The sequence below is a fragment of the Polypterus senegalus genome, chromosome 6, assembly GCF_016835505.1.
Source record: "Polypterus senegalus isolate Bchr_013 chromosome 6, ASM1683550v1, whole genome shotgun sequence".
Lineage (NCBI taxonomy): Eukaryota > Metazoa > Chordata > Cladistia > Polypteriformes > Polypteridae > Polypterus > Polypterus senegalus.
The window spans coordinates 109612440-109635134 of record NC_053159.1 but is presented as its reverse complement, the minus strand read 5'-3'; the positions used below and the strand labels follow the sequence as shown (position 1 = coordinate 109635134).

At 42.0% G+C, this 22695-nt stretch overlaps 1 protein-coding gene across 3 annotated transcripts in view; it reads right to left on the bottom strand.

Annotated features, from left to right (window-relative positions):
- The window catches only part of usp32 (ubiquitin specific peptidase 32), a 209923-nt gene extending 193998 nt beyond the window's left edge, over positions 1-15925 (bottom strand). For all 3 annotated transcript variants that reach the window (XM_039756745.1, XM_039756747.1, XM_039756746.1), the window contains exon 1: positions 15717-15925. In XM_039756745.1, coding sequence (XP_039612679.1) covers positions 15717-15774 — 58 coding nt within the window. In that variant the 5' untranslated portion in view covers positions 15775-15925. The remainder of the gene's footprint in view (positions 1-15716) is intronic.
- Between the last annotated feature and the right edge of the window lie 6770 nt (positions 15926-22695).

Here is a 22695-nt window from a genome sequence, read left to right as displayed (position 1 = left end):
ACAATTACATTGACAATCATGTTACGTTATTTTCAAAATGTTTCCTTTTCATTACTTCTCTCACACACTACTTCTCCACTGCAAAGCGCGGGTATTGTGCTAGTTTATATATATATAAATATATATATATATATATATATATATATATAGTGGCTTGCAAAAGTGAAAAGTGAACTTTTCCACATTTTGTCACATTACAGCCACAAACATGAATCAATTTTATTGGAATTCCACGTGAAAGACCAATACAAAGTGGTGTACACTCGAGAAGTGGAACGAAAATCATATATGATTCCAAACAATTTTTACAAATAAATAACTGAAAAGTGGGGTGTGCGTAATTATTCAGCTGCAATTACAGCTGCCAGTCTTTTAGGGTATGTCTCTACCAGCTTTGCACATCTAGAGACTGAAATCCTTGCCCATTCTTCTTTGCAAAACAGCTCCAGCTTAGTCAGATTAGATGGACAGCGTTTGTGAACAGCAGTTTTGCCACAGATTCTCGATTGGATTTAGATCTGGACTTTGACTGGGCCATTCTAACACATGGATATGTTTTGTTTTAAACCATTCCATTGCTCCCCTGGCTTTATGTTTAGGGTCGTTGTCCTGCTGGAAGGTGAACTTCTGCCCCAGTCTCAAGTCTTTTGCAGACTCCAAGAGGTTTTCTTCCAAGATTGCCCTGTATTTGGCTCCATCCATCTTCCCATCAACTCTGACCAGCTTCCCTGTTCCTGCTGAAGAGAAGCATCCCCAGAGCATGATGCTGCCACCACCATATTTGACAGTGGGGATGTTGTGTTCAGAGGGATGTGCAGTGTTAGTTTTCCGCCACACATAGCATTTTGCATTTTGGCCAAAAAGTTCCATTTTGGTCTCATCCGACCAGAGCACCTTCTTCCACATGTTTGCTGTGTCCCCCACATGGCTTGTGGCAAACTGCAAACGGGACTTCTTACGGTTTTCTGTTAACAATGGCTTTCTTCTTGACACTCTTCCATAAAGGCCAACTTTGTGCAGTGCACGACTAATAGTTGTCCTATGGACAGATTCCCCCACCTGAGCTGTAGATCTCTGCAGCTCGTCCAAAGTCACCATGGGCCTCTTGGCTGCATTTCTGATCAGCGCTCTCCTTGTTCGGCCTGTGAGTTTAGGTGGACGGCCTTGTCTTGGTAGGTTTACAGTTGTGCCATACTCCTTCCATTTCTGAATGATCGCTTGAACAGTGCTCCGTGGGATGTTCAAGGCTTTGGAAATCTTTTTGTAGCCTAAGCCTGCTTTAAATTTCTCAATAACTTTATCCCTGACCTGTCTGGGTGTGCTTTGGACTTCATGGTGTTGTTGCTCCCAATATTCTCTTAGACAACCTCTGAGGCCGTCACAGAGCAGCTGTATTTGTACTGACATTAGATTATACACAGGTGCACTCTATTTAGTCATTAGCACTCATCAGGCAATGTCTATGGGCAACTGACTGCACTCAGACCAAAGGGGGCTGAATAACTACGCACACCCCACTTTGCAGTTATTTATTTGTAAAAAATGTTTGGACTCATGTATGATTTTCGTTCCACTTCTCAAGTGTACACCACTTTGTATTGGTCTTTCACGTGGAATTCCAATGAAATTGATTCATGTTTGTGGCTGTAATGTGACAAAATGTGGAAATGTTCAAAGGGGCCGAATACTTTTGTAAGCCATTGTGTGGTGTGTATATATATATATATATATATATATACACACACACACACACACACACACAGGTATATATATATATGTATATATATATATGTATGTGTCTATATGTGTGTGTATAGCTTTGGTCACTGAGTGCAAGGGAAAAATAATAAAATATAGTCTATAAGTTATTAAACAGTAAAACATTAACGTTTTAAGAAGTACAGGTACATTGAGCACTACTGGAGTGGTTGTGGGTAAACTACATTTTAAAGACTGTGTAACAGAACAGGTAAGTAGTATTAACAGCAGCCAAAATGTATATGGATCATCTCTCGGTAGTAGATCCCTTTTGAAAGGCGCTACACGACGGCTGTGGTATAGAAATTACATTTTCTATGTGAACGTTCAAATTTCTGCCTCTGGTAATGTGCCTTACCAGCAATTAAAGAAAATTAGTTTTGTGTCCACTGCAGTGTTAAGAGAGAAAGGCTTTGGTTTGGGATAAAAGGTGTAAAGAAAGGAAAGTTGCTATTTTCTTTTATATAGTATAGAGAGATGTGTTCGCTGACATTATGATCGCCTTTTGGGGACAGTCGCGGTGGGTCTTGTGTAGACTGGTGAGTCGTCCCTGCCATTAATCGGCTGTGATGGCACTGTCAGTCCTCCACTCGTGTGCGTGTCTTCATAATCCGAGCTGACGACCTCATAATCGTATACGTTGAAAAGAAAGTGCGAATCGCCTTAATATTAGTTTGCAGCGGTGTAGAAAAGGGGTCCTGTGTTTGCACTTGTCTGGGCTATAGCTCAGGGGGAGGGTGAAAAAAATTAAAAGTGCTCACTTTGACTTAAGGCAGAAGCGCAGTCAGCGTCTCGAAGGCTGGCACAGCTATGCACGCGCGCCGGCTGCTCCTACTTTCGCTGGGCAGGAGACCCTAGTTTTTGCAGACACGTTCACGATATCAAAAGTCTCAGGGCTCTTTGGAGGTCATTCATATATATGTTATATATATAAACTGCTCAAAAAAATTAAAGGAACACTTTGAAAACACATCAGATCTCAATGGGAAAAAGAAATCCTCCTGGATATCTATACTGATATAGACTGGGTAATGTGTTAGGAACGAAAGGATGCCACATCGTTTGATGGAAATGAAAATGATCAACCTACAGAGCCCTGAATTCAAAGACGCCCCAAAAATCAGAGTGAAAAAATCATGTGGCAGGCTAGTCCATTTTGCCAAAATTTAATTGCAGCAACTCAAAATTGTACGCAGCACTTTGTATGGCCCCTGTGTTCTTGTATACATGCCTGACAACATCGGTGCATGCTTCTAATGAGATGACAGATGGTGTTGTGGGGGATCTCCTCCCAGATCTGCACCAGGGCATCACTGAGCTCCTGGACAGTCTGAGGTGCAACCTGGTGGCACTGGATGGACCAAAACATAATGTCCCAGAGGTGTTCTATTGGATTTAGGTCAGGAAAGTGTGGCGGCCAGTCAATGGTATCAATTCCTTCATCCTCCAGGAACTGCCTGCATACTCTCACCACATGAGGCCAGGAATTGTCGTGCACCAGGAGCCACTGTACCAGCATAGGGTCTGACAATGGGTCCAAGGATTTCATCCTGATACCTAATGGCAGCCAAGGTGCCTTTGTCAAGCCTGTAGCATGTCTTTGTGACCCTCCATGGATATGCCTCCCCAGACAATCATTAACCCACCACCAAACTGCTCATGCTGAATGATGTTACAGGCAGCATAATGTTCTCCATGGCTTCTCCAGACCCTTTCTCTTCTGTCACGGGCTCAGGGTGAACCTCCTCTCATCTGTAAAAAGCACAGGGCACCAGTGGTGCATCTGCCAATTCTGGTATTCTATGGCGAATGCCAATCGAGCTGCATGCTGCTGGGCAGTGAGCTCAGGGCCCATTAGAGGACATGGGGCCCTTGGGTCACCCTCATGAATTCTTTCTGGTTGTTTGGTCAGAGACATTCACACCAGTGGCCTGCTGGAGGTCATTTTGTAGGGCTCTGGCAGTGCTCATCCTGTTCCTCCTTGCCCAAAGGAGCAGATAATGGTCCTGCTGATGGGTTATGGTCCTTCTATGGCCCTCTCCAGCTCTCCTAGATAAACTGCTTGTCTCCTAGAATCTCCTCCATGCCCTTGAGACTGTGCAGGGAGACACATCAAACCTTCTGGCACGTATTGATGTGCCATCCTGGAGAAGTTGGACTACCTGTGCAACCTCTGTAGGGTCCAGGTATCGCCTCATGCTACCAGTAGTGACACTGACTGTAGCCAAATGCAAAACTAGTGGAGAAACAGTCAGAAAAGATGAGGATGGAAAAATGTCAGTGGCCTCCACCTGTTAAACCATTCCTGTTTTGGGGGTCATCTCATTGTTGCCCCTCTAGTGCATCTGTTGTTAATTTCATTAACACCACAGCAGCTGAAACTGATTAACAACCCCCTCTGCTACTTAACTGACCAGATTAATATCCTATAAGTTTCATTGACTTTATGCTATACTCTAATTAAAAAGTGTTCCTTTATATATATATATATATATATATATATATATATAGAGCAAAATACCAGCTAGCTCGGAGAAGTAGTGTGTTAAAGAAGTAATGAAAAAGAAAAGGAAGCATTTTAATAATAACATAACATGATTGACATTGTCACAAGTGTTGCTGTCATATATATGCCTGCCTAAATAAGTCACCCTCGCTTCGCTCTTACTTTTTTACCGTTCATTTAACCATGGCTAGTGGTGGAAAAATTATAAAATGGAAGGAGGATTACACTGAGTATGGCTTTACCAAAACAACTATTGATGGCGAATCGTTTATTTATAAAGCTTGAATTGGTGATCTGTTTTTCTGTGTTAACCTGTAACTGTGTTATTTTTTCATACTTCTTCTCAAACCAAGGTGGTGCGAGGGTCAAATGAATAGGGATGCGCTGATCAAAGTAATCAGTGTACCAGGAAATCATGCAATGACAAAAGCTCCCCTTTGCTTGTAATGCAAAGTGTGATTAAATGCATTATTTTTTAACGCGTTATGGAGCACATGCATCGAAGCTTCTCAGCTGTGCTTGTGCTAAGAAAAGGACAGATTTTAAAAATAACGCAACACGATTGGCAATGTAACCTTTTATAAGTAGTGCCTGGAGGATTCAGTGTGGAGAAACTCTAGAGACATCGTGTGTATTAACTTGTGGATTTTTCTGTGAGTATTTGGTGGCAGTGTGACGGTTGCTTGAAGACGGCGTAGCCGCTGAGCTCAGCTCAGAGCGAAATTAGGTAAATGGGAGGGAGATGATGACGTGACTCCCCCCCGCCTTTAACTGTCAATCCCCACAAACACAGTCTCGAATTTGCATAAGCACACCCCTTCCCCTGCAATTTTAACTTAGTTACAAAGTGATCAAAACTCTCATTTATATCCTGCGTTCTGTCATTAAACTTGTATCTATGAACTTAATTTAAAGTTTAGGTTTACACCTTGCTTTCTTTCTGAAGTAGCAGCACTCATGAATATGGTGGTATATGTCACTCGCTCGCTTCTAATTGTTTCGCTGCCTTCTCAATTATATAATGCATGTTTTCTTCAGAGCTTTTTGGAGGTCTTCCTGGTTTTCTACGCACTGTGTTGACAGTCAGTTCAATTACGTGGGAGGTGTGATGATGTCACACTAAACTCCGCCCCCAAGGCTTTCGAGCTCAAGTCCATTACAGTAAATGGAGAAAAATACCTTCCAGTTATGACCATTACACATAGAATTTCGAAATGAATCCTGCCCAACTTTTGTAAGTAAGCTGTAAGGAATGAGCCTGCCAAATTTCAGCCTTCTACCTACACGGGAAGAATTAGTGATGAGTCAGTGAGTCAGTCAGTCAGTGAGGGCTTTTCCTTTATTAGTATAGATTAGATCCTGCCATGTTTTGAAAAAAATCTGTACAGATCCTCTTGAGTATTTAATTTTTTACAAATTTCAAATAGCATAAAACATCGGTTTCCCACTGACTTAAAAGAGGAGAGTTAGGATTCTTCCAGTTTAGCAAATTAAGTCTACATGACAAAAGTGTAGTGAATGCAATCACAGTTTGTTTGTCCTTCTCCACTTTAAACCCATCTGGAAGAACACCAAACACAGCCGTTAGTGGATTAGGAGCGAAAGTGACACCAAGGCTGTCTGAAAGGTAATTAAAAATTTCGGTCCAGAATGACGTTATTTGGTGCAGGCCTAAAACATGTGACCCAGTGAGGCTGGGACTTGATTGAAGTGTTCGCAGGTTGGATCATGCCCTGGAAACATTTTGGAGAGTTTTAGACGAGACAGATGTGCTCAATATATAATTTTGAGTTGAATAATTGTACGCTTTGCATATATGGAGCTCACGTGAATTCTCTGCATTGCTATTTTCCACTCCTTTTCTGATATATTAATTGAGAGATCTTTTTCCCAGTGTCCTTTTGGATCTTTGAAAGGTAAGGGCTGTAAAATAATTCTATATATTGCAGAGATGGTGTCAGAGTCCTTGAAATTGAGCAATATTTTTTCCAGAGTGGACGAGGGTGCAAGATGAGGAAAACCGGACAGGTTCTGTTTAACAAAGTTCCTAATTTGAAGATTGTGAAAGAAATGTGCTGCTGGAATGTTAAATTTAGATTGTAATTGTTCATAGGATATAAAGATATGTCTATATAAAGATCTCTAAGCAAGTTAATCCCAAAATTTTTCCAGATATTAAAAACTGCATATGTTTGCGAAGGTTGAAAGAGGTGGCTCTCTTGCAGAGGTGCCACAGATAAAAGCTCTATGTCTTAAAATGCTTTCTACATTGGTTCCATATTCTAAGTGAGTGAAGCACAACTGGGTTATTAGTATACTGCCGATAACTTGCATTTATTGGGGCACAGAGCAGGGAATATAAGTACTGCAGGAGTTTAGTTCTATTGCGGAACAGGCCTGTGTATGTTCATCTATTTGTGTCCAGGTTTTTACAGCTTGTATGTTTGCTGCCCAGTAATAAAACTGGAAGTTAGATAGAGCCATGCCACCTTCTGCCTTTTGTCTTTGTAGGGTCGCTCTTTGGATACATGGATGTTTTGAGTTCCAAATAAATGAGGTTATTGCTGAATCTAATTGCTTAAAAAATGATTTACTGATGTATATTGAAATGTTTTGAAATAAACCTGTCATGACCTGGTCATTTTAAAAGTAGCTTGCAAGCCGAAAAAGCGTGGGCACCCCGATCTAAGATATATGCAATTTCACTTCCATCGGTTACTCATATGACCAAATCAGAATGCCAAATTTGTTAAAATCTTTGACAAGGAGGTTCAAAAGTGTGATAATTTGACATGGAATTATACAGCAGTTTTGATATTTATCATCTGTTAAATGTGTGTATTAGTAAAACACTGAAATGAAAATTCTTGTCAGAAGCCAAGTTTCCAAAAAAAAACTAGGCTGAACATGGAATACTGAATACCTTTTTCTGAAATATTTTGACCATTTGATTTTTTTCTATTGCATAAGGCCTAAATTAAACTAGTTTCACTGTTGATTTATGCTTTTCAATTAAACTGATTGATAAAAACTGCAAGTTGATGAAAAAAATCTTTTTACAACTGAAGTCAGTCTTTTGAAGACAAGACAAATTTTTAAAAACCTAAACTGAAAATAAATAATACACAGGACAAAATTTCCAAAGTTAATCTGTCTGAGCACTTTACAATTAATTGGTTTTGAAATTACATTGACCTACATTGTTTATTGACAACAAGTTGCTTTGACTCCCAATTCATTATGTCCCAGTATGATCCCTTGTCTCTCTCTTCCTTCGTCCATTTGTTTTTGTAAAAGTGCTGCAATATCTCAGTCTATCACCACTACTTTGCTTCTTGATATATGCAAACCAGTACATCTTCTATAGATGGCATCTACACCCTAGAATGCAATGTGGTGTGAGGCATCACCTGTTCTACAAATAATAATAAGCCGCTTAATAAGCCACTTCAAAGCATCATACATAACAAGCACAGAAGAGCAACATAAACAGAGTCATACATCTGGCTCATTTAGCCTAATACTGAATATGCCACTTTTGGACAAATATTTTCAGTAGCTGAAAATTCTTTGCATCCCAAATACTGTATGTATGACAACTTCATGATCAATATGCATATTCAACCACTTCACATCCATTTGTTGTATGTGTGCAAACTAGGAAAGGAGTGATCCCACAGCCTGATTTCTAAACACCTGTAACTACACACCAATTTCAAAACTGCACATACACTGACAATGTCAAAACTCAAAGCTTTCCTGCTGAATATAAGCAAATACAGAAAACCAAGTTCCACATTGAGTCGTTAAATCGAATTCTGTAAACTGTATTTGGAAAAACTAGTAAAATACCGTATTTACTCGTGTAAGACGCGCACCCAAATTTTTACAAAGAAAATCGCGAATATCATTTTGCCCCGTGTACGATGCGCGTTGTGATTGTATAGGAAGCGTTTAGAGAGCGTGAGCAAGTGAGAGAGAGAGAGCGCAAGTGCGCAAGCGAGCGAAAGAGAGAGAGAGCAAGTGCACGAGCAAGAGAGAGAGAGCGAGCAAGTGCACGAGCAAGAGAGAGAGAGAGAGCAAGTGCACGAGCGAGCGAATGAGAGCGAAAGCGAGCCCAAGCAGAAGAAGTAAACATTACAGAATTACATTTCCTCGTGTATGACGTGCACCTGATTTTCTAATGCTAATTTTCGGGCAAAAAATGCGTGTGTGGTACACACATAAATACGGTAGTATACAATTAAACTATAAGGTGTGGGTGTCTCCAGTCCTTTACAGCAATCGGATTGGTCAGTTTGGCTTTGTATGGTGTCAGCTTGGTGTGAGATACACACGGGAAGGAGTACAGGTGTAGGAACCATGCCGTCAGTAACCTTTAAAAGTATACACGGGAAGGAGTACAGGTGTAGGAACCATGCCGTCAGTAACCTTTAAAAGTATAAAAGCAGACAGGAGGTGATCGAGGCACCTTGAAATGATGATCTTAGAAGCAAGCTTTACAGGAACGTACGGCAGAGGAAGCATTGGTCAGGAGAGCTACAGACAGAAGGATATAGGGGAAAGGAGCTGAAGGTACATGTAGAGCAACGGACATTAAATAATTTTTAAAACTGACTATTACCTGTCTTTGATAGGTAATTTGGTTAGTGCTATATAAAGAACAACTTCAACAACAATTTGGTAACCAGTACACATGTAAGTACTATTCCCATACACTTAACAACTTAGTTGAAACATCTGAACACCAGCCCCACTCCAATCCTAAAATCCTGAAAAAACACATTTTGTGGTGTAAAAGTGTCCGGGAAAGGGACTTTAACCTCTAAGATTCTTTTTATATTGGTGGACTACTGGAAATGCCCAAACTGTTTAGCCTTGATCCCCACATACGTCCTGCAAAACATGCCTATTCCAACATTCACTCAGCACCGATAAGCTCAAATAAAGCAAGAATATCTCAACACTGGCCGAGGATATCTACCTCAAAGTCGATATCTCGCCTGGGGCTAAAGGCCATGCTGCTCATGAGGCATTCCTGCCAGGATTCACTAACGTCCATCCATCCATTTTCCAACCCGCTGAATCCTAACTACAGGGTCACGGGGGTCTGCTGAAGCCAATCCTAGCCAAAACCACAAGGCAGGAATCAATCCCGGGCAGAGCACCAACCCACTGCAGGACACACATACACACACACCAAGCACACAGTAGGGACAATTTAGAATCGCCAATCCACCTAACCTGCATGTCTTTGGACTGAGAGGAAACCGGAGCACCCGGAGGAAACCCACGCAGACACGGGGAGAACATGCAAACTCCACGAAGGGAGGACCCGGGACGCGAACCCGGGTCTCCTTATTGCGAAGCAGCAGCGCTACCACTGTGCCACCGTGTCGCCATTAACTAACGTGTTTATCCATTTTCTTGCTTCCCCTGCACACAAGGCATTCCTGCCAGGATTCATTTATGTGTTGATCCATTTTCTTACTACCCCTGAAAGGGCTACACTTCAGAATATCCTAGCAAAACACAAGAACAGCTACTCCTGTCAGGCTTTTGAATCCTGATGGCTACAGAAGGCAAGGACTGGCTATTCACTACCCCGACAGTACAATACCTAAACAAACAGTTTGTTTCATTAACAATCATCAGCCATTCCTAAATGTCAGTAAAAACATGACAACTTTAGCAAAGCAATACTCAAATTATTTCAATCATTAATTATGATTATTTGAAAGAGAAACCAGGTGTAAATGTCAGATATGTAAACATACAACCTGAATGATTCAGATCAGGGTTACACAGCAAGCTTTGTTTCAGGTGGCTATGGCTTTGGTTGTTGCAGTCTTTGGCAACTTAAATGAGGCATGATGGTTGGGAGCGAAGAGGCAGTCTGTAGGTGGCAAAGCCAGATCGAGTTGTCTTCTCTTTGGCAGATGTTTCTCTCTTTATCCTACTAGTCTTGGCAGTTATGTTGTCTCTTTGCCAGTGCACTTTAAAATCCTTTCAATTTATAGGGTCTTGCTGACTGCCCCTTTTCACAATAAAACCCTGCCTTATGTAAGATATTGCATCAGTCAAAGCTTGGGACAACCAATAAGTTCCCATGGTCTAGATGATTGTTGATTATGTTACTTTTGTCTGGACAAGAAAATGTTCGTTTTAAAGACTCAAGCTTCCATTTTACATATTCTTACAAGCATATACACACACTGGTCACTTTATCTAAGGTTAAATATATACATTCTAATAAACAACAACACAATTTAACAATGTTTAACAATTTATACCTACTTTCCCAGAATTCCTGTCTGTCTATTTTGCATATACCCCAGAATGTTATCTACTTCCAAAATATGACAGTCGTGGAGAACTACCTCATGAATATTAATGATTTAATGACATAAGTTGTTCCTGCCTGCTCTTTCAGTTATAGAAAATTTTCCACATGAACTCTGAGCTCACAACAGAAGTCATTTTCTAAATAGTCCAAACATAAAAACAGATTAGAAAAAAAACACCCTAATTAAATATTATGAGCCTTATTTATCTTAAAAAACCCAAATTAAATATTACGAGTCTTATTTATCATATAAAAGACTTGGAAAAGGCGTTCGACCGTGTCCCTCGGGGAATCCTGTGGGGGGTGCTCCGGGAGTATGGGGTACCGGACCCCTGATGAGGGCTTTTTGGTCCCTGTACAACCGGTGTCATAGCTTGGTCTGCATTGCCGGCAGTAAGTCGAACCCATTTCCAGTGAGAGTTGGACTCCACCAGGGCTGCCTTTATCACTGATCCTGTTCCTAACTTTTATGGACAGAATTTCTAGACACAGCCAGGGTGTTGAGGGGGACTGGTTTGGTGGACTCAGGATTGGGTCACTGCTTTTTGCAGATGATGTTGTCCTGTTTGCTTCATCAGGCCGTGATCTTCAGCTCTCTCTGAATCGGTTCGCAGCCGAAGTGTGAAGCGGCTGGGATGGGAATCAGCACCTCCAAATCCGAGACCATGGTCCTCAGCCGGAAAAGGGTGGAGTGCCCTCTCAGGGTTGGGGGCGAGATCCTGCCCCAAGTGGAGGAGTTCAAGTATCTTGGGGTCTTGTTCACGAGTGAGGGAAGAATGGAGCACGAGATCGACAGGCAGATCGTACGACATCCGCAGTGATCTGGGCTCTGAATCGGTCTGTCGTGATGAAAGAGGAGCTGAGCCGTAAGGCAAAGCTCTCAATTTACCAGTCGATCTACGTTCCTACCCTCACCTATGGTCATGAGCTATGGGTAGTGACCGAAAGAACGAGATCACAAATACAAGCGGCCGAAATGAGTTTCCTCCGCAGGGTGTCTGGGCTATCCCTTAAAGATAGGGTGAGAAGCTCAGTCATCCGGGAGGGGCTCAGAGTAGAGCCGCTGCTCCTCCGCATCGAGAGGAGTCAGATGAGGTGGCTCGGGCATCTGATCAGGATGCCTCCTGGACGCCTCCCTGGTGAGGTGTTCCAGGCACGTCCAACCAGTTGGAGGCCCCAGGTATGACCCAGGACACGCTGGAGGGACTGTCTCCTGGCTGGCCTGGGAACACCTTGGGATTCCCCCGGAAGAGCTAGAAGAAGTGGCTGGAGAGAGGGAAGTCTGGGAATCTCTGCTCAAGCTGCTGCCCCCGCGATCCGATCTCGGATAAGCGAAAGAGGGTGGATGGATGGATGGATGTAAAAGCTCAATTTTCCAATAGCATTACACATGTGAATAACTAACATGTAACATCACCTTGGGTCATTGGAGCAGTTGTGAATAGGTGTGTGGGGACTTCCCCTTGTATCACGTTATAAAAAAACACTAAGCATAAAAAAGGAAATACTGTATGTCTATATAAATAAAAACATACAAAACTGTATGTCTATATAAATAAAAACATACAAAAAGTTAAAAATGTAAAATTACCCTTATGCCAACACCTCTGCTATTAAATAAATATCATTTTCTAACTTGTGCAATCCAGACCTGGGTTCTCTTATTGGAGGTCTGGCCTGGAGCCTATCCCAGTAAGCACAGGGCACAAGGCAGGAACAAACCCTGAACAGACTAAGGCCAATTTAGTGCCACCAATTCACCTAACCAGAGCACCTGAAGGAAAGCCACACAGACATGGGGAGAACATGCAAACTCCACACAGGGAGGACCAGGGATTCAAACCCTGTCTACTTACTGCAACTGGATGTGAACCCTGGGCTTCTTACTGTGAGGCAGTGGTGCTACCACTGCACCACCATGCCGTCCTTGCTATTAAGTAAATGTAAAATAAGTTAATATGAAAACAAAATATTTCATATTGAATTTTTATTCTTTTAAAAAGTTATGTAAAATCTAGAATGTGATTAATATGAATTCTAATAAGTAAATAGCATTCAGAAATCCATTATTCACTTGCTAATACATTTTTCATTACAGAATAGCTGACAAATGGGGCTTATTCTGATACCAATGTGGACAAAGCGCAAACTAACCTCAGGCAAGAAGCCAACCCATCACAGTGTTCAATTTTGGTCAAGTCAGGTTGGGGAGCATGCACTGGTACAGCACGTTGCTGCACCCACCACACAACGAAACAGCTAGGGATCCTGGTTGACAATACCCCCAAGGCAGGCACTCGGTTCACTCCCACCATCCGGAAATGACCATCGATCTGCCGTAGCCAGGTGTTACGTGGGTGACCCCTTGGCTTGGTCCACCTGCTTGGGTCCTCAACAATGAGGATCCTGCAAACCAGATCACCCTCAGGGGATCGCGCCACATGGCCATAGTGCTGTAACAGACACTTGCTCACAATTCAGGTAATGTGCCTCCTTTGGATCTTCATGTGCAACCGCTTGTTTGACACAAAGTCAAACCATCGGTACCCAAAGATTCTCCAAAAAGACACAGTACCGAAGGAGTCCAGTCTTTGTCTCAGGTCACTAGAGAGTGTTCATGTCTCACAACCATATAGCACTAGGACTCTAAAGACTTGGACCTTCGTCCTTTTGCATAGATATTGGGAGTGCCACAAAGGGGTGGAAAGTGGTTTTCAATGTAGAGTAGATAGCCCAGATAATCCAACCTACATACCTTTGGAAATGGAGAGGAAAGCACAAGCAGACACAAAGTATACAGTGTTATGGAACAAATAAGACTGAAAAATTTGTAATACAAAGGTTGCTAGATATGTTGCAAATGTCTTAAGAAACACTCTCTAGTACAGCGAAATTGCTATTATTTTATCAGACGGCATTGTTCAAGCTGTCTAAGCAGAATTTACTTGCAGGGAGTATGATGAAACAGTGGATAGAACCGTAGCTTCACAATTACAGCAATCTGAGTTCAAGTCTAGTTACTATATGTATTGTATTTTTACATTCTCCTTATATCTACAAGGGTACTTCAGATTTCTCCCATATTCGAAAAATGAACATTATAGGTGAATGATCACTCTACAATGCTTTGTTTTATGAGTGAATATGGGTATGTGCTTAATGCTTTATTTAGAACGGACTTGTCATCCATGGTCTGGCTCTGCATCCTCATAGTTATAGGTTGGGAAAAAAAAAACATCTTTTAGGAAAAAACAAATAGATGCATCATTTCAGTTCTCCCAAAATATAAAGGTCTTAATCCATGTTTAATTAATCCGATTACAAAATGGACATTCACTTGTAAGCTCATTAGACTATGCACTATTAGAAATTTAGGCAACTTAAAATAATGCTCAAAACTACATGCAACAACACAACCCTGATTTAAAAAATATACCGAATAAATGCTATATATACCTATAAATATATATATACACACACCAACATGAACTTTTCCACAATATATACTTCAATTAATAGCAAAATATGAACTTAATGTACAAGTCATGACAAACACGGTATGACAGACAATATTCCAAACAGGACAAGTTGTTTGTATGGGTGTAAGCATAGACTCCAAATGCCCATTACACTAAAGCTGATTGCATAAGTATGAAAATGTTTGCTCAGCAGGATGAAAAGGCTTTGTGATTTAACAAACAATATTCTAAATTCAACAGCTGCAAGTGCTTTATTAGTTAGCTAAGTAAGGAGTGCGTCTATGTAAGAAATCTTAGTGCCAAAAGAAATTGGTTGTTGTGTGTACAATTTAATTATTAAGTAATATTATTATGTTACTGAGATAATAAATACATCCAGTTTACTTCAGATATAGGACAGGTGTTTTCATTTACTTTACGTGTTATCTGGGATATTATCAGTTTTTGACAGATTTTCTATTGGTGGTGAATGCTGCTGAAGTCAGTAACAAACTGGCATTACAGGACTAAAAGTTCTCCTACAGAAGAATCTATGAGATGTTGAATTAGTCATTATAGAAAATACAGTAACATCAATAAATCAATAAGAAAAAAATTAACACATTGCAACTGATGTTCTTGTTTTCTTTGCACGCCAGCACGCAACCATAACAATCTTGGACATTCCTCTAATTGACAACAAAACCGTGTAAACGTAAATAATGGTATCCCAAATAGGAATACATAACTATGATAACTGTCACGGGAAAATAGAGCTAACAGCTTCTTTGTAGAGTGCTTCCTGTAAGTATGACCAGTCTGAATCATCCAATGTATGAACACGGTTTGTCAAGTTTAACTGAAAAAAACCGTAACAAACCAGATTTAACTGTCTCCTTATATAACTTACGGAAGGACAGCTTGAAGAGGCACAATACACAGAGAAAGTACATTGGCCCAAGCTTAAAAAAACAACACGAAATCGTGACGACACCAGAACGTCAGGCAGCATATAAATCATACACATCTGTTTATTAGCTAAATAGATATTTGCACTAGGGACCCTGGACTCCAGCACGACTAAAGGTTAACTATTATAGAGTAAGGCTAAACATATCGAATGCAGCAATGATGATAAGTGCGATTGCAAAACTCCAAATTACTGTATCAACTTCCTTCCAGATCTACAATAATATACCAAACAAGTTTTACCATTAACTCTTTACATAATACACAAAGACACACTGATCACCTGAACAACTGATAATTGAGCCGTTTCAACCAGACAGTCACTACCGCCATGCTGCTGTCAAATTTCAGAACGGAAAGAGGGGGACTGCCTTTTCTTCGTGCACGTTCAATTTCTTCTACCGCTACTACGTCTACCCGTTACACTTTTTAAATTAGTGTTTCTACATTCCCCCAGGCAACGGGTTTGTTTACTGCACAACCTCTCACGGGTATCATTAATTTTTAGATGTGTTCTCCTGGCTGTCATAACTCAGCAGTACCGTATTTATAATTATTTTAATGTTTTGCTGCTACATATTTTATCACATGCTTTCCCTCCAGCAACTGCTTGCTTCTGGTTCGTTTCTTCCCGGTAGCAGGGTGTTTCTCTTACTGGAGACAACACTTCTTTACCCACCTCTCTTAACGGCCTCGTCGTACGAGAGGAATCCTATCCGTGACTCCTTTGCTCCCATGTTGGCCTCATTTCACAGAATTCGAAGCGACCTAGGTGCAACGGAGAAGTGCTTGCTTGCTATGTGATTATTTGTTCCAGTTTCTCTGAACTCTCCCTGTTTTCACGAGATGACGCTACCCATCGCCGACGCCTCCATACTTGATCACATGATCACCCGCCTTAGTAAGTCACCTGACCGGGGAAGAACGCACTGGTCTGAAGCCGCTGAGAAGTGCCGGGATTCCCCAATCACGTGGTCACTAGATGTTCGTCAATTTATAAAATCTCGCAGAATTTCAAAGTCTCATACGCTCCTTATTTTAATTAAACAGCTTATCGATGATTAAGGTCGAGTTGTTATATTATGAGAACAACATATGGTAATATTGAAAACGAAGATTTAGCACTCATTCCTTCAGTGAGGTAACTTGTGCATTTTATGTTTCAAATTGTTATTTACTACATAACAACTAAATACTGTAACATATCGAAAGCTCTTCTATTATCATGAAGTTACGCTGCAAAAGTGCTTCACAGCAGTGCCTATCTCCAGCAGGGCACCTAGTCTGTTTTAACAGTTAAGTAAATGTGACGTGGGTGATGTAATGGTTAGTAATGTGGACTTACAGGTCTGGTGTGGTCATTCTCAATGTAGAATTTACACGTGATCTGTCAGGCTATTCTGCACTGACTCCAGTTTCTGTTAGAATGAAACACACTCAAGATGACAACCAGTTGCACAATGCAAGGAATGAGGTGAGTACTACAAAGTGCAAATGGATTATTGTACTTATTCCCAGAAACTATCTTTTAATTGGGAAGAGTTGAGAGGGATGTACACAGTTCAGTTTGAGTCCATCATCCATAGTTTAATTTCATAGCAAGGTGGTGAAATGGTTTAAAGACCGGCCTTACAACTACAGAGCCCTCACTTTAATGAAATACCACCAATATTGCATTTCCTTCTATATCATCCCAAGGTTTTGTAAGTTAAAGTAGGCCCATTGTGAGCCTTTGTATATGCATGTGAATGTGACTTGCAATGGACTGAGAAGATGACCAGGGTTGTTTTCTGTCTTGTGCCAAGTACTTATGGTATTGGCACAGTCAAGTTTTATGGCAACTATAAGCAAAGAGAAATGATGTGTATACAAATAAAGCTTCACATTGGGACATTCTCAACAGTCAGTGCCTTATAAAGACAAACAGTATTATTAAAGATATAGCACAACGTACATAGTCGCTTTTCTCACTCCTCTGTTCTGGCAAGTTGTACAAGACCATTAGTACTTACACCACAGGTATCTACTCACTAATTGATAGGTTGTTCGTCAATCAATCCTAAGAACAAATATTTAGCTTAACACTATATATATATATATATATATATATATATATATATATATATATATATATATATATATATATATATATATATATATATATATAGTGATAGATGGTTGGGTACCTTGCCCAGCCAGACCACCCTCTTGAGGAGAGGACCAGGGCAGAGGACATGTCACTAGCAGTACTTCAAGAGGGAAGCCCCCTTGGGTTGCATTGGGACCATGGCCTTGGAGCTTTGAAGCTCAACCCTGCTGGGGCCCGTGGCCACCGTCAGGGAGCGCCTTGACAACTCCGAAGCCATGGCATGCTACCAGAAGAGGAGCTGGATTCCCATGCAGCACTTCCGCCACACCCAGACATTGATCGAGGAGCACTTCCGGGTGCAGTATACAGTGGTGTGAAAAACTATTTGCCCCTTTCCTGATTTCTTATTCTTTTGCATGTTTGTCACACAAAATGTTTCTGATCATCAAACACATTTAACCATTAGTCAAATATAACACAAGTAAACACAAAATGCAGTTTTTAAATGATGGTTTTATTATTTAGGGAGAAAAAAATCCAAACCTACATGGCCCTGTGTGAAAAAGTAATTGCCCCTGAACCTAATAACTGGTTGGGCCACCCTTAGCAGCAATAACTGCAATCAAGCGTTTGCGATAACTTGCAATGAGTCTTTTACAGCGCTCTAGAGGAATTTTGGCCCACTCATCTTTGCAGAATTGTTATAATTCAGCTTTATTTGAGGGTTTTCTAGCATGAACCGCCTTTTTAAGGTCATGCCATAGCATCTCAATTGGATTCAGGTCAGGACTTTGACTAGGCCACTCCAAAGTCTTCATTTTGTTTTTCTTCAGCCATTCAGAGGTGGATTTGCTGGTGTGTTTTGGGTCATTGTCCTGTTGCAGCACCCAAGATCGCTTCAGCTTGAGTTGACGAACAGATGGCGGACATTCTCCTTCAGGATTTTTGGTAGACAGTAGAATTCATGGTTCCATCTATCACAGCAAGCCTTCCAGGTCCTGAAGCAGCAAAACAACCCCAGACCATCACACTACCACCACCATATTTTACTGTTGGTATGATGTTCTTTTACTGAAATGCTGTGTTCCTTTTACGCCAGATGTAACGGGACATTTGCCTTCCAAAAAGTTCAACTTTTGTCTCATCAGTCCACAAGGTATTTTCCCAAAAGTCTTGGCAATCATTGAGATGTTTCTTAGCAAAATTGAGACGAGCCCTAATGTTCTTTTTGCTTAACAGTGGTTTCGTCTTGGAAATCTGCCATGCAGGCCGTTTTGCCCAGTCTCTTTCTTATGGTGGAGTCGTGAACACTGACCTTAATTGAGGCAAGTGAGGCCTGCAGTTCTTTAGACGTTGTCCTGGGGTCTTTTGTGACCTCTCGGATGAGTCGTCTCTGCGCTCTTGGGGTAATTTTGGTCGGCCGGCCACTCCTGGGAAGGTTTACCACTATTCCATGTTTTTACCATTTGTGGATAATGGCTCTCACTGTGGTTCGCTGGAGTCCCAAAGCTTTAGAAATGGCTTTATTACCTTTACCAGACTGATAGATCTCAATTACTTCTGTTCTCATTTGTTCCTGAATTTCTTTGGATCTTGGCATGATGTCTAGATTTTGAGGTGATTTTGGTCTACTTCTCTGTGTCAGGCAGCTCCTATTTAAGTGATTTCTTGATTGAAACAGGTGTGGCAGTAATCAGGCCTGGGGGTGGCTACAGAAATTGAACTCAGGTGTGATACACCACAGTTAGGTTATTTTTTAACAAGGGGCAATTACTTTTTCACACAGGGCCATGTAGGTTTGGATTTTTTTCTCCCTAAATAATAAAAACCATCATTTAAAAACTGCATTTTGTGTTTACTTGTGTTATATATTTGACTAATGGTTAAATGTGTTTGATGATCAGAAACATTTTGTGTGACAAACATGCAAAAGAATAAGAAATCAGGAAGGGGGCAAATAGTTTTTCACACCACTGTAAAAGAGGTTGCCTCATTCCACTGAGCATTGTGGCTGGTTGGTGCACTGTGTTGTGTGTGAAGAAAAACTGTGAATGAAAAGTGTGTGCATTTAGACATTGTTGTGTCTCAGTCTCTGTCTGTAGCCTGTCTGATCTTCTACTATATATATATATATATATATATATATATATATATACTGCTCACAAAAATTAAAGGAACACTTTTTTTATTGGGCCTGGCATGAAATCAATTAAACCTGTCTGATAATTTTCTGGTTGGTTAAGCAACTGAGGTCATTGTTAATCACTTTCAGCTGTATTGGTGGTCATGGACTTAACGACAGGTGCACTAAAGTGGCAACAATTAGAAAACCCTCAAAAAAGGACTGGTTTTATATGTGGAGGTCATTTCAAGTTTCTCCCTCTTGATCTTTATTGGCTGGTTTTCCACTCGTGCTAGTTTTGGCTTGAGTAATTATCTCTACTGGCAGTATGAGGCGATTCCTCAACCCTACAGACGTTGCACAGGTTGTCCAACTTCTCCAGGATGGCACATCCACACGTGCTGCAGCAAGAAGGTTTAATGTGTCTCCCAGCACAATCTCCAGAACATGGAGGAGATTTCAGGAGACTGGTTGTTATTCTCGGAGAGCTGGACAGGACCGTAGAAGGTCCTCAACCCATCAGCAGGACCGATACCTACTCCTTTGTGCAAGGCGGAACAGGCTGAGCACTGCTCGTGCCCTACAGAATGACCTCCAGAGGGCCACAGGTGTGAATGTCTCTACCCAAACAATCAGGAACAGACTTCATGAAGATGGCCTGAGGGCCTGACGTCCTGTAGTGGGCCCTGTGCTCACTGCCCAGCACCGTGGAGCTCGACTGGCATTTGCTCAAGAACACCAGAATTGGCAAGTCCGCCACTGGCCCTGTACTTTTTACAGACAAGAGCAGGTTCACCCTGAGCAGCTGTGATAGACGTGAAAGAGTCTGGAGAAGACAAGGAGAACGATATGCTGCCTGCAACGTCGTTCAACATGACAGGTTTGGTGGTGGGTCATTGATGGTCTGGGGAGGCATATCCATGGAGGGACGCACAGACATCTACTGCGTAGGAAATGGTGCTCTGACTGCCATAAGGTATCGAGATGAAATCCTTGAACCCATTGTCAGACCCTACGCTGGTGCAGTAGGTCCTGGTTTCCTCCTAATGCACGACAATGCCCGGCCTCATGTGGCAAGAGTATGCAGGCAGTACCTGGAGGATGAAGGAATTAAAACAATTGAATGGCCTTCACGATCCCCTGACTTAAAACCAATAGAACATCTGTGGGACATTATGTTTCGGTCCATTAGGCGCCGCCAGGTTGCTCCTCAGACTGTACAACAGCTCAGGGATGCCCTCATACAGATCTGGGAGGAAATGCCACAAGACACCGTCCGTCGTCTCATTAGGAGCATGCCCCGACGTTGTCAAGCATGCATACCAGCTCGTGGGGGCCACACAAGATACTGAAAAGCATTTTGAGTAGCAAAATTAAGTTTTTGAAAAATGGACTAGCCTGCCACATCTTCATTTCACTCTGATTTTAGGGTGTCTACACAATTGAGCCCTCTGTAGGCAGATAACTTTTATTTCCATTAAAAGACTTGGCATCCTTTTGTTCCTAAGACATTGCCCTGTCGTTATTTGTATAGATATCCAACTTCATATTGAGATCTGATGTATCAAATGTTTTTCTTTAAAGTGTTCCTTTAATTTTTGTGAGCAGTGTATATATATATATATATATATATATATATATATATATATATATATATATATAGTGACAGTCGCCTGGCGTCCATGCCCAGCTGGGACGCCCCTGCACACTGTATTCAGGGGGAGCAGCCTAGGACAGTGCAATACCTCCCCCTGGATGCTAGATGGCCGCCCCCCTGGGCTGGTGTATTGCCTCAGTTTCCCACAGGGCTCCCTGTTGGGGGCAGCCCTGTTGGGTCCCACAGGTACCGCCAGGGGGTGCTGTGTTTGGAACTCCTGAGCCCGTGTGGGCAACAGCTTCATCACACCTGGAAGTGCCGCCGTATCTTGGTGATCAAACAAGGTGAGCACTTCTAGGTGACCTATAAAAGGAAGCCAGCAACCACCACTCATCGGCCAGAGTCGGGTGGAGGAGGACAAGGTTGCGAGGGAGGAGTGGTGGGGCAAGTGAGAAAAGGAGCGTTTCTGCTTGTGCTGTACTACTGGTGTTTGGGACTGTGTTGTGGCTGGGGGGAGTACGGGGAAGACGTGCCCTCCAGCTGAAGAGGAATAAAAAATCCTTTTATTTTACACGTGCCTCCCATGTCCAATCTGTGTCGGGTCAGGCGCTATATAGTGCCTTTTTCAATATATATATATATACAGTATATATATTGTGACAGATGGCTGGGGCCCATGCCTGGCCGGGACACCCCTTCACCACATCTGCCAGGGGGACAAGGGTGGGAAGCCCAGTATCACCCTCTGGATGGTGATGCTAGATGGCAGCCTCCCTGGGTTACAGCAGTGCCTCGGTCTCCCCCAGGGATTCATGGGGGTTGGAATTCTGTCCAGCTCTGTGGAGTTCTGCAGGCAACGCCATGGGGTGCTGCAACAGGAGCGGCTGGCCCCTTTTGGACACTGGTTTCACCTTACCCAGAAGTGCAGCCGGATGTCGGCAATCAAACTCCTGGAGCACTTCCGGGTACCCAATAAAAGGGAGCCAGCAACCACTACTCGGCAGCCAGAGTCGGGAGGAGGAGGACAAAGCTTGTGGAGTAGTGGTGGTAGAAGAGAGGAGTGTTTTGGTGTTGAGTGCTTGTGTTTGGGACTGTGTTGTGGCTGGTGGAGATGTGCCCTCCAGTTGAAGAAAATAAAAGTCTTTTGCACTTTTATACGTGCCTCCTGTGTCAAATCTGTGTCAGGTCAGGCGCAATATAGACCCTTTCTTACTATATATATATATATATATATATATATATATATATATATATATATATATATATACACTACACTAGCAAAATACCAGGCAGCAGTGGAGAAGTAGTGTGTTAAAGAAGTTATGAAAAAGAAAAGGAAACATTTTAAAAATAACATAACATGATTGTCAATGTAATTGTTTTGTCACTGTTATAAATGTTGCTGTCATATACAGGTATATATATATATATATATACACACACAGACACACACACATATAAACATATATACATATACATTGTGGCAGTAGGGGGCAGTAGTGCACCCTTGAACCCTCAGGGATGACTCCAGACACCAGGTAACAGTCCAAGACTCTTTTATTTTCTTTCCACAGTGCACCAAGCACCTTCCACACTCTTCACAAATAAACACACTCCAATAAACACAATAACCTCTCCTCCTCGCCCAGACACTTTGCTCCTCTCCCACCCAGCACAGCTCAGTGTCTGGACTGAGGCAGCGTCCTTTTATAGCCCCTGACCCGGAGGTGTTCCTGTCCCAGCAATCCACAGTTCCTTATTCCTTCCGGGTCAGGGCAATCAGTCTATTATTTCAACCCGGGAGCACGCCATACCTTCCTGTCACGTGACCGTGACGTACTCCCGGGTCA